At 34.3% G+C, this 13,695-nt stretch overlaps 1 protein-coding gene and 1 long non-coding RNA gene across 2 annotated transcripts in view; one reads left to right on the top strand and one right to left on the bottom strand.

Moving 5' to 3' along the window:
- LOC116878058 overlaps nt 1-13,695 on the top strand; it is a 54,305-nt gene that overhangs the window by 31,375 nt on the left and 9,235 nt on the right. The window lies entirely within an intron of this gene.
- Nucleotides 4,711-13,695, bottom strand: part of SGPP1 (sphingosine-1-phosphate phosphatase 1) — a 35,448-nt gene continuing 26,463 nt past the window's right edge. Inside the window, exon 3 of the mRNA XM_032875230.1 lies at nt 4,711-7,154. Coding sequence (XP_032731121.1) covers nt 6,603-7,154 — 552 coding nt within the window. The 3' untranslated portion in view covers nt 4,711-6,602. The remainder of the gene's footprint in view (nt 7,155-13,695) is intronic.

The raw sequence follows: 13,695 nt of genomic DNA, 5'->3' as shown, positions 1-13,695 counted from the left end.
AGTAGTACACACAATAGAAATATTCCCTTTGTTTTTACTTGGTCTAATATAGTTTAATTTTAATGTTGAAAGGGATCTTAGAGAATATCAAGTCTGACCTCTTCATTTTATATGTGAGGCAATTGTCTCATAGAAGACAGAGCTGGTGCCTAAAGGTATAGCAAATTAGAGTCAAAGTCCAAAATAAAAACAAAACTTCTGGTCTCCTGATTTCTTCATCTGTAACATACTGGCTTGAGTGTGTTGCTTTTATTCCACATACCTATTTTATCACTGTGTTTTAGAGAGAACAGACACAGAATGGGAACATGACAGTTCATTCCAGTTTCGTACTAGCATCTTCACACAAGAGTGGAATTCATACACAACAGTTTTCACAAGAATGGACAAAAGAGTTCTCTGTAAAGTGTCAGAGTCAGGATTTGAGCAAAACTGCTGCTTGCAAGCCCAAAATCTGAAATGAGCTTAAGGAAACATTAACATATCATGACGTGGAATGCATTAAAGTCCCCCAAAACAGAAGTCTATAATCTTTCCTTTCTACTTATAAAACCATCTCATGGAACAGTCAGCCAAGTTTCTTTGTAATGAGAATTTCAGGTGAATGATGTATATGGAATACCTGTACTTAGAGAGCTGCAATAGTTAGTCACATGTTGGAGGGTTAACTGTAAGGTAAATATGTCTTTTTAAAATAAGTCACACAGGGGCACCTGGGTGGCTCAGTTGGTTAAGCAACTGCCTTTGGCTCAGGTCATGATCCTGGAGTCCCAGGATCGAGTCCCGCATCAGGCTTCCTGCTCGGCAGGCAGTCTGCTTCTCCCTCTGACCTCTCCCTTCTCATGTTCACTTTCTCATTCTCTCTCTCTCAAATAAATAAATAAAATATTAAAAAAATAATAAAATAAAATAAGTCACACATACCCTTAATGATAAGTCAAGAGTTTTCTTGAACAACAGTGTTGAATCAGGAAAATTAGGTGGTCATAGGTGTAGTGGGGATTACCTCATACATGGGGAACATTTTGGTGTCTGTGATTCTACTAGCAAACACGCTTTCTACACTCACCTTTCACAATCTTCATGTCTCAAGCAGTTGGGGTTAGTCATTTGTGATAGGTTCTGACCTCAATCCGTAGAAGAAATATTACAGTCTTAGTATGGTGGGATAAGAAATAAGTTGAAAAACAGCAACATTATTCCCAGAACATGGCTGGAAATCCCAGAGTGAGTCACCTGGGGGGCAGTTCTCACTATAGAACACACAAAGGCTGCTTGTAGCTGGTCTGCAGCCTCTTCCTTGTCCTCATGACCCATTTCTTCATGGTCTGTTAGCAGGTTTCTGGGTATAACAGTTTTACATCCCCATAGTATAAGGATATTATAGTATATAGGCTCTCTGTCTCTCTCTGACAAATAAATAAAATCTTTTTTTAAAAAGAAAAGAAAAGAAAAAAGAAAAGAAAAGAAAAAAGAAAAGAAAAGAAAAAAGAAAGAAAAGAAAAAACAGGGCATTGTAGGGGCCACTTGGTGGCTCAGTTGGTTAAGCAACTGTCCTCAGCTCAGGTCATGTCCTGCAGTCCTGGGATTGATTCCCACATGGGGCTCCCTGCTCAGCAGGGAGTCTGCTTCTCCCTCTGACCCTCTCCCCTCTCATTCTCTCTCTCTCACTCTCATTCTCTCTCAAATATATAAATAAAATTTAAAAAAAAAAACAGGGCATTGTAATAATTACAGGCAAAACATTTCAAGAATCTAAATTTTTTTTTAAAGATTTTATTTATTTATTTGTCAGAGAGAGAGAATGAAAGAAAGCAGGCAGAGTGGCAGGCAAAGTCAGAGAGAGAAGCAGGCTCTGCCAAGCAAGGACCCCGAGGTGGAACTCCATCCCAGCACCCTGTGATCATGACCTGAGCCGAAGGCAGCAGCTTAGCCAACTGAACCACCCAGGCCTCCCGAGAATCTAAATGATCCTTTAAATATTTGCATGAAAAGTGAGAAAATTCCTAGGAGATAAGTTGGTAGCATTTATTTACAACCTGAACTTTTAAACGGCTAAACCTTTTACAGGTAGGCTGTTATGTAATTTTTAACTTTTTTTAGATCATTGATGTCTTTGAGGATCTCATGGAAGTTGTAGAATTTTTTCTCCCCAGAAAAGTGCAAGTAATGAATCCTGTGTAGGGACTGAGTATTCATTCAACATGTATTAATTGAATGCCTCTTGTGTCCCATGTACCCAGAAGTAAACAGAAGTACAAGCTACTTTTTTTATACTTTTAGTATAGTACATAAAGCAGTTTTACAACTCATTCGGCTTTCAGAAAATCAGGGGCAACATCCTAAAGTGCAAATATATTCTGTCATATCCTATTGCTTATAGTGCTAGGGGCTGGGCTTTTTAAACTTATCTATGGAAATTGCACCAAGACTAAAGATGATGAAAGAAAAAAGACAAAAATTAAATACCCAGTAGTTGAGTATTAACAAACCAGTGCTTGTTTCTGTAAACGCTTTTATTTTTAAAAATGTTTCTTCTGTTTTTCTTTGAGTTTTCCCTCCTGTGAATCTCACAAGGAAGGCATTTGTTTATAAAGATCTGTAGTGATTTGGTAGGCTGAAAAATGAAGAGTTTTCTAAAATGTCCTTTACAGTTAGCATGTTAAACTCATTTTTATTGTGCTATTTACAGCTTATGTAACCACACTTAAAATTCAAATGTAAAGAGATTTCTTTTTAACTTATATCGACTACAGAAGAAACTGGAAGAACATAACCAGAATTTGACAAAATACCCTACATGGTACCATCCACTATATCCAATTACAGTACTCTTCTCAAACTACTGCTTGTTCCCTTCCTCAAAAAATCCTTAGCAAACAAAAGCTCCCTTCAGAAAAACTAATTCAGCTATAAAGCTGATTCTTATTTTTTTGAAGATTTATTTATTTTAGAGAAAGAATACACATGCAGGTGTGGGGAAGAGCAGAGGCAGGGGGGAGAAGCCAACTCCCCAACTTGGGCTTCATCTCAAGACCCTGAGATCATGACTCTAGGCAAAACCAAGAGTCAGACGCTTAATAGACTCACCCACCCAGATGCCCCTAAAGCTGAATTTAAAAATTTGGTTCTTACTCATGTCTAGATTAAACAGGTTATTTTTTTTTTTTTTTTAAGATTTTATTTATTTATTTGACAGAGAGATCACAAGCAGGCAGAGAGGCAGGCAGAGAGAGAGGAGGAAGCAGGCTCCCTGCCGAGCAGAGAGCCCGATGCGGGGCTCGATCCCAGGACTTCGAGATCATGACCCGAGCCGAAGGCAGCGGCTTAACCCACTGAGCCACCCAGGCGCCCCTAGATTAAACAGGTTTTTAAATCTAGAGAAGACATTCTTTGTTAACAAGAATGAAATTGTTTTGCCAATAGAAAAATCTTTGCTATACAAAACTGTGTTATCATATACTCAACAACATTCTAGAATTTACTCATCCTTATGGAATTTTTTTTTTTGGAAATTTTCTTTTAAATTATACTTGTATCTGGGATGCCTGGGTGGCTCAGTGGGTTAAGCCTCTGCCTTCGGCTCGGGTCATGATCACAGGGTGGGATCAAGCCCCGCATTGCGTCGGACATTGGGCTCTGCTCGGCAGGGAGCCTGCTTCCCCCTCTCTCTCTGCCTGCCTCTCTGCCTACTTGTGATTTCTCTCTCAAATAAATAAAATCTTTAAGTAAATAAATTATACTTGTATCACTTTGTTGTCTTTGAAATATTTAATAAAGATTACGTATAAAGAAAGCTAATAAATAAAAATAATTATGTAAATCTACTGTAGTAGCATTGTTTTATATTAGATCTTAACATGAGTTTCTGGCAGACCTAGTTTTGCACTTCACATATCATGACATTTTATCTTTTTTTTTCTAATTAGGCTCTACCCCCAATGTGGTGCTTGAACTCACAACCCCGACATTAAGAGTGCTCTACCTACTGAGTCAGCCAGGTGTCCCAGATACAAGTATAATTTAAAAGAAAATTTCCAAAAAGAAAAATTCCATAAGGATGAGTAAATTCTAGAATGCCCCATCACAGCATTTAAAAATTACAGAATGAAATATCCTTATGTTTATACAGCTTGGAAAAAATACCTATTCCTAATATTATGTTTAATTCCCGAAACAATGAATTAGCAGTCAACTACCTATAATACTATTGGCCACAGTGTGCTGAATCTTATTTTATTCATAAGTTGTTTTTTTTTTTAAGATTTCATTTATTTATTTTTAGAGAGCAAGTGAGCATGAGTGAGTGGAGGGAGTGGGAGAGGGACAGAATCTCAAGCAGACTCCCCACTGAGCACAGGGCCGAAGGTGGGTCTTGATCTCATGACCCTGAGATGATGACCTGAGCTGAAAGCAAGAATCAGATGCTTAACCATCTGAGCCATCCAGGCAGCCCTATTCATTAAGTTTCTTAAAGAAATATTATGAAACTTTTCACTAGGAGTACAGCATCAGAATGATCATAATTGGAGCCCAAAGTCCGTTGGAACCCTAAAAAACTTCAGTGTCTTCTATTACTGAAAACAGTACTCTGATTTTAAATAAAATGCTTCAGAGGAAAAGCCTGCTAAGCATGAAAATCCTAGGCATATTTTATAAATCTCTATCAGATAATACAGACACAAATGCATACAAGGCAAACAAAACACCTTCAATTCTGAATTTGGCTTTTATTTTAAAATACACTTAGCATGAACTATTATAGGACAGAAAATAATAAACCACAAAGAAATGGAATATTTTCAAATACCTTTTAAGCTAGATATAAAAATTAATAAGATAGCATAGACCCAAATTATGGGCAATAGTCCCCAAAATTCGATTCATTAAACACATTTTGAAAGAAAAGTTCTTTGCACATTTTCCAATGTACCGATATGTTCCTAAGTGCCTTGGTTTCCTACTAATAGGTAAAGGTTCCAAATGTAGTTGCTTTATTTAAAATTATCAGATTCCGTGTTGGTAAAAATTACCATGTCCCTAAATTCTCAATCAGAATTATAAAAATATGAGCTCAAATAGTTACGCTGTCCAAAATAGAAACATCTTAAGTGATAATTCTGGATAATCAGACAGATATTGCACTAAAGTCAGTAATTCCATACCTGATGCTCATTTGTATGGAAAGTTAATTCTCTTCTTTATGAAAAAGTTACTACAAATAAACTTAATGTTAACCTAACTACAATTACACTTCAAAATATAAAGGCACAGACAGAAGAATAAAGAATAGTTTAATACGATACCCAAATTTTCCACTGTGAAAATAAAAATTGAAAAAAAGTAACAGGATCTGAAATACTGATACTTTTAGATTTTATAATTTACCTTAAGTAGCTAATAAATGGGTATTAAAAGTTAACACTGCTAAATCCAATCCTTTCTAAATAATTTAGAAAAATGGTTTGTTTACAAATGAAACATGTGCATTGTCCCATCTATAAATTTCAATTACATTTCCATTCATTGGAAATATCTACCTGCAGTATAAACAATCAAGACAATGTACAAAAAATATATCTTGTTCCTATAACTTACAATGCACAGAAAAATACCTACAAAAATTGAAATATTTATCCATTCAGCTTCCCAATAAATTAGTGAGAAAGTTTAGCCCATTCCACATTTCTTTCCAAGCAAAGGCTGAAGAATTGAGGGTGGCTTACTTCTAGCCCTGTTAGTTTGACATGTATTTTAAAAATATTTGCCTGATTATATGTAACTTAAGATAGAGTTAGCATCTTATTTTTATATCACAGTATACATGGCATTTCTTAATTCAGCAACAGAAAGGCACAATTAGCAAGCAATAAAATTCAGTACCTGAATTATTAAACTGATGTCCAGAACAACTGCAAATAAAGTACATTCAACACAGTGTACAGAACTTAAAAAAAAAGGAATAAAAAACTAACTTTTCTGAAAATTTGGTCCATTAAAAATGCCTCCCATGTCCAACATCATGGGTAACATGAAAGGTGATGGCAGTGTAAAAAGAGGCAGTAAATCATTATGTGGTGGCATATGAATTCTGACCTAGTAATTATGCAATTCAATTAGGAAATGGCTCCCATAGTAAATAAATGTTAAATATATCTGTTAATAACAACGTGCCTGTATTAAGTCAAGATATACAGGTACACTGTTTGCATATTATTATTGACTTTATAATACAGCCCCACAGTTTAAAATAACTTAGGTATATTATTTCATATATAACATATATTTGATACATAACTGTACATTATGTATCTTAATATATATTATATATAACTCCAATTCATAACAGCATAAAACTCTCCAAACATTACATGAACATTTTAAATAGCTACTTATCATTTTCTCCCTGTTAAAATAGCTCAGCTCATCTAAAACAATATCTGATGTGCAATGATAAAATGCACTGACTCTTATGAATTTACTTAAATAATTATTTAAGTTAAATTCCTGCAAAAGCCTAACTCTGATTTGGCTTTTAACTAGAATATATTTTTAGATACCGGAAACTGATACCCTCCTTTCTTACAAACAATATTTCTCCATCAAGAGATACCAATAAAGAAAAATATGTAAGGAACCAAAAATGTGATAGAGAAACCAACCATTCCATAGGTAATATACCGATAAGGAAGTTCAACTTCCATGTGTTGTCTTGCTTTTCGAACATCATCACATGGTATATTGAAGATTTTACAGGCTAAAGGAATGGTGATTTTTTTCATCATATCTCTGACTATTAGTACAAATACCATCCCGATGAGGATCCGCATTATGGCTTTTCCACACAGAGTCACTGTAATGGGGGGCCTAGCTAATGGTAGAACATCCAGAGAAGGATCCAATATTAGACCTATGTTATAGGTAACATGAGATCCACATGCAATTCCAGCACCACTTCCTAGAATCTCAGCTGTGTCTCCTCGGGATGTACTCCAGGTGTCAAGAGTGAAAGAAAAGATCCCCAAGGCTAAGTGAAGCCCGATGATGATTAATGGAGCATATTTGTGAGTTTGATTGAAGTTGTCAATCAGGTCCACAAATGGATAGAAGATAGCTAAGATTAAAATGGTATATAGGAATCCAGCAATAATATCCTGGGAAAAGAGAAGAGTAGAGCTGTTTACATTTTATATGTTAATAAATATAAATTTTAAAAATGTCACAATTTCAAAATAAACTTTACTAATTGACCATATAAGTAATACAACTTTTAGTGATAATAAAAAGATTAATTTGACAATAGTAAGGAAAGTATTGCTTTCATAATTCTACCTTTTTATAAATTACATATATACATACTATACAAAAATTTATATTTAAATCCCCAGTAATAAAGTATGCCTAAATCATGTAGTTTTGATTTCTAGGAAAAACAAGACTACACAGCTCCTTAAATAATGTAAGGATTAGGGTCACCAATCCCAACACAGTGGAAAATTCACATAAATTCACATATTACAGTATGAATCTTCTGGTATGCTGTCTCCCAATTCTATTAGTCTGTATCCTCCACAAAGGCATTTAGAAACCTGAGTTTTGGCTAAGTACCTGTTTTTAAAACCTTTTATCACATACTTCCAAAAAAAAAAATCTAGTTTTTCTTCTTTCTGAGCTTTAGAAAAATATTATGAAATTTATAGTCTCCTTTGACTTCCTTTATACAGAAGTTAACATTAAACCTTCAAGCTTCATTCATTATATGTAGTAGGTCATTCACTTTCACAACAGTGTAATATTCTGCTGTGTGATTATAAAGTTTATCCATTTTCCCACTGATGGTCATTTAAGTTGTTTATAGGTTTTGGGTTAGTTTATTGGTTATGGTTGAGCTCCAGTGCTTTCTTAATTGATATCTATTCTTAAGCCAACCAGGGATACTTTAAACAGTGCAACTATTTTTCTTTGTTTCAGTGTTGACTGGTATGGGTCTGTGAGAGTTTCCTAGGAACAGAATGGCAGAATCATAGGATATATGCATGTTCAATTTTACAAGACAGTAAAAAAATTTCCAAAATGTTTATGAAAGTTTACATCCCATCAATTGTTGGCATTTATTGATGTTTAACTTAGGTTTTCCTGATTATTAAGTATCTTTTCATAAGTTTATAGATTATTCTCTGTGTAATGTATATTTGTGTCTTTTTGCGGCTGTTCTTTTTTTTTTTTTAAGATTTTATTTATTTGACAGAAAGAGAAAGAGAGCACAAGGGAGAGCACAAGCAGGGGGAGTGGCAGGCAGAGGGAGAAGCAGGCTCCCCGCTGAGCAAGGAGCACATTGTGGGACTTGATGCCAGGACCCTGGGATCATGACCTAAGGTGAAGGCAGATGCTTAACCAACTGAGCCACTCAGGTGCCCCTTTTTGAAGCTGTTCTTTTATATTTTCTTTTTTCTTGCTGATTTACATGATTTTTTTCATATGGCCTTCATATAAATCATTTATATAAAATCTTTTATCAATAATGTGTTCTGTAAACATCCTTTTTGGATTTTGTGGCCTGTCTTTTCATTTTCTTTATGGCATCTTTTGGTGAACAGAAGTTCTAAATTTTAATATCATATTTATCATTATTTCTTGTTTAAGAAAGCCTTCCCTGCCACAAGATCATAAAGGTGTATGTTATTCAAAAGTTTTGAAGTTATGAAGTTTGCCTTTTACACTTAAGACTTCAGTATACTCCCCCAAATTCCTGCCATTGTACTCACTGTGCAGCAGTTCTATAAAAACTCTACCAAGGATCAGCAAAGTCAACAGTACAATGCATTGTTCTAACAATATGAAATTCTACATCAGAATACAATGAAATGTAAGAACAGCTAAAGATAGAGACAATTACTAGAGTAAGAACTGCATATGCAGCTAAAAATTTTGAGGAAATTATCCTCTTTAACCACCACCTTCCTAGGAAGCTTAGCACATTGTAGACATGCAGATATTTATTGGATGAATAAATAAATGAATTCTTTACAGAATTTATCTGTTCTAACAAAATCTACTAAATTACTTGAAAGTGAATATCTTTACTCTGTTTTTCAACAATTACATTACAACTATCTTTAGGTAAGCATTTAAAAAATGTATTTCCATATAGAACAAGTTTTTGTGGCTATTTTCTGATTCTAAAATATGAAATGAGATAATTTAAAAGTAACTGTGTTCTCTCTATAGAAGTGGCTGCTTTGATAGTAGGTCAAAGAAAGATATAATCACTTAGCAAAATGTTTATGAAAATATGAACTAAGGCAATAAATATCACTTGTATATTCAAACTCCTTAGAAGGACACATAGGGCATTTCACATCTGGCTTCTTTCTAGCATAATGCTCTGGTGAAGCATGTGACTCTTGATCTCAGGGTTTTGAATTTGAGCCCCACACTGGGTACAGAGATTACTTAAAAATAAAAAACCTTAAAAGAAAAAATAACTATTCAATGCCAGATCCCGTAATGAATTTATAGACTCCATTTTCTGTCACCTCGGAATTACCTTCCCTTCTATATTTTAGGCAAACCAGTACATATCCTTTGAGAGTCTGCTCAGGCACCTATCTCCTTCATAAATTTTCTCTTCCAACCCCCATAATAAGGAATTTCCACCTCTTTACCTCCATGGCATCTCCAACAAACCTGCTACTACAGTTACCACATTTCTTTGCTTTCTATTTCTGCCAGAAAACCGAGAAGGTTCACAACTCCTGTGCCCTTTAAAAATCACTCAGAAACTTTACCAATATTGATGCCTGGGCCAATCCTTAGAAAAAAAAAAATTTTTTTTTTTAAATGTCCTCTGACCACTTGCCAATGACTTTTTTTTAAAGATTTATTTATTTGGGGGCACCTGGGTGGCTCAGTGGGTTAAGCCGCTGCCTTCGGCTCAGGTCATGATCTCAGGGTCCTGGGATCGAGTCCCGCATTGGGCTCTCTGCTCGGCGGAGAGCCTGCTTCCCTCTCTCTCTCTCTCTCTCTGCCTGCCTCTCTGTCTACTTGTGATCTCTCTCTGTCAAATCAATAAATTAAAAAAAAAAAATCTTTAAAAAAAAAAAAAGATTTATTTATTTGGGGACGCCTGGGTGTCAGTTGGTTGGACGACTGCCTTCGGCTCAGGTCATGACCCCGGAGTCTGGGGATCAAGTCCCGCATCGGGCTCCCAGCTCCACGGGGAGTCTGCTTCTCTCTCTGACCTTCTCCTCGCTCATGCTCTCTCTCACTGTGTCTCTCTCAAATAAATAAATAAAATATTTTTAAAAAAAAGATTTATTTATTTGACAGACAGAGATCACAAGTAGGCAGAGTGCGGGGGGGGGGGGGTTTAGCAGAGATCCCAATGCTGGGCTCAATCCCAGAACCCTGAGATCATGGCCTGAGCCTAATGCAGAGGCTTAACCCACTGAGCCACCCAGGTGCCCCAATCCTTAGAAATTTTGACTGAACTGAATTGATGTAGGAGTAGGACACCAATTTTTCTTTTTTTTTTTTTTAAGCTCCCCAGTGATTCCATTTTGCAGCCCCAATTGAGAATCACTGCATTACATATTTATTTTACATATTACCTATTTAGTGATTTCTCAAAGGCAAAGACTGTATCTTATTTATACATAAATACCCAATGGCTGGCACACGGTAAGTAGCCAATAAATATTTGGTTAGTTAAACTGAAACGGAGTATTTCTTTAGACTCCTCATATTGATTATATAATCTTGCTTGATAAGAACTCTGTAAGAGAAACAGAAGAAACTTTTCAACTTATTTCAAAAACTAGATGAAACTATTTTTTTTTTAACTTAGACTAAAGACATTTTCAGGGAATAGTATTTTCTGTACTGAAAACACTGTTGTAATGCTTTACATTTAGTGCCATATTTGATCCTCACAAACACCCTGGTATGGCTCACCTGGAACAACCTCATTTTACTCTTTTGTCCCCTTTCAAGAAGTGTCCAAATTTGATAAAAATTTATGGTTACCTTAATTTCCAGTTTTTTAATAAAGAAAACTGGACTACTATCATAGAGCTATGTATTTAATCTCATAGATTGAAGGTGCTCAATACATTTGTTTAAAAAATGAGTATTCTCAGCATTAGGAATTAAATACTGGAGTGAAAAACTAAATTTCCAACATTTTTTTTTGAATATGAGGTCTTCCATGAAAATTCACTGATACTACTAAAAGTTACCTAAGAATTCTTATCAATTGAATTTTACTGCAGGTACTCAAAGATTCCGAAAGTGGCCTAAATTGTGACCATGCTTTTGGATATGCAGCTGTCAAATTATATGACTGTCAAACCTCTAGCCTTCATATTTCGAATCCCTAATTGACATATAATTACACTTTTATGAGATTATGTTCCTTTGGTTGCTATCTTACCCTTTTTTCCCTACATAAAGGCATAGGTCTTGCAAAATAACTACAGGATTTTGGCCGGCAGGATAAAAGCTGTTGCTTTATTTCTTATTAAATTTCATGACTGATTCAAAATTTTCAGAATATGCTAATGTGGAAGTGTTCTGAGCTTTGTAAATCTCATAAAGAATGTGTACCAAGTTAGAAGTTTTAAATAAATAACAATGAGTTTTTTACATAAAACCATATATAATACATTTACTATTCGAAAGGAAGGAAGGGTTAAGAGCTCTGAAGTCATCTATTTTTTTTTAAATTATACTTTCCATACCATACATATAAGTCCATATTCATTCCTAGAAAATGTTTTTTACAGTACCTTAAAAAATGAAAAAAAAATCAATCAATTAAATGACTTTGAGCCTTTTTCCATTTGATCACTTTTTATATTATTATTACTTACTTAAGTTTTTATTTATTCATTTATTTAAGTAATCTCCACACCCAGTGTGGGGTTTAAGCTCACAACCCCAAGATCAAGAGTCACACACTCCTCTGATTGAACCAGCCAGGTGCCCCTACATTTGATCACTTTAAGAATTCTTTAAAATAATTCATAAAATTTAATTCTAGAAATATATTTCAGTACAACACAAAATATCCAGTATTTATTATCTTCTACTTTTTTTGCAGAGCTCCAGGAATATTAAACTTAGATTGTTACAGGACTCTCTATACAAATCTACCTCCTTTTCAGATTGAATTATTAATTATGATATTACCCTGCAGAGTTAAGGACAAACTGAACTTCCAGGCAACAGAAACAGAATTAAGGAACAACTGAATTCAGGACATAAACATGATGGCTATCAGTGTGATATCAATTTAATGTATAACATTAAAATGTATAATAGGTGGTTTTAAGCATTATAGACAAAGTATGCAATAAAGAGAAAATGTTAAAGGTAACAAAAAGAACTTAGAGTAGCAAATTTTCCAAATAAACCTTAGCAAGTAATTTTAGATACCAATTATAGATAAGTTATCTATAATAATATCTAATAATATAGATATCTATAATAGATATAATAGAAAAAAGATTATATAGATATCTATAATAATCTATATAATAGTTATCTATAATATATAGATATCTATAATGATAATCTATAATAATAGTTATCTATAATAACGCCCTCAAGTTAATAGATCACATTTGAATGGAATATTCAAGGTTATCAAATTTATGGTAGAAAACAGAAAATATACTAAATTCAATAAAGATTAATTATATATTAAATCTAAAGTTTTATCCTTTTCATTTCTCCTGATTAGGAAATAGACCTAGAGAAGCTGGTGATTTGCTGAGATTAGAATTCAGGACTCCTGTCATGTCCTAGTGGGTTGTTGGGTTTTTTCAATTATAACATATTTTAGGTGTCCTACTTCTAATTTCAAAATGCCAGTGATGCCAGCAGTTTCAAACGACAAAATGTATTGTTGGAATGCATTTTATTTTATTATAAAGGCACTATTAAGGATAGATTTTGGAATGTTTTTCTTTAATAAAAATTCAAATTTAATGGAAATGCCTGGGTGGCTTGGTCTTAAGCAGTTGCCTTTGGCTCAGGTCATGATCCCAGGGTCTGGGATGGAGGCCCTCAACTGGGCTCCCTGCTTGGCAGGGAGCCTGCTTCTCCCTCTCCCCCTCCCTGCTTGTGTTCCCTCTCTCACTGTATCTCTCTCTGTAAAATAAATATTTTTTTAAAAATTCAAATTTAATATGTAATTATAGAAAAACTAGAAAATACAGATTAACAATAACAAGTATTTATTACCTAGGAATAGCGACTATTAAGACTCTCAATGTTGAGTGTTCTAGATCTTTATGTTTCTGGGTTTTTGGGGGTTTTTGTTTGGTTGGTTTGATGTTTATTTCTTGTTACAAAAGTGGGTTTGAGGGGTACATACTATTTTATAATCTGGTAGTATCTTTCTAAAAAGATTTCCACATACAGACATATAACCTTTCAGTACAATTTTGGGTTAGTGAATTTACAACACATTCATAATCTTACTAATGTAGAAACAAAATAGTAGTTTGACAAGTACCCATTCTAGTAACTTAAAATGGCCTGCATTTTTATGAATTTAAATTTTGAAAGCTAGGTTTTAATAATAAAAAACAGACGTAGTAATTCCTCTATATTTTTCATGGAATTAAGAAAATCAATTTATGAAAGTAGGTAGATGTTGAAAATAAACTAAGCTGTTAGTCTTTGTGTTGT

Source organism: Lontra canadensis, unplaced genomic scaffold, assembly GCF_010015895.1.
Source record: "Lontra canadensis isolate GAN:19392208 unplaced genomic scaffold, GSC_riverotter_1.0 scaffold55, whole genome shotgun sequence".
NCBI classification, from domain to species: domain Eukaryota; kingdom Metazoa; phylum Chordata; class Mammalia; order Carnivora; family Mustelidae; genus Lontra; species Lontra canadensis.
Note: the sequence above shows the minus strand (reverse complement) of the source record. Positions and strands in the feature narration are given on the sequence as shown.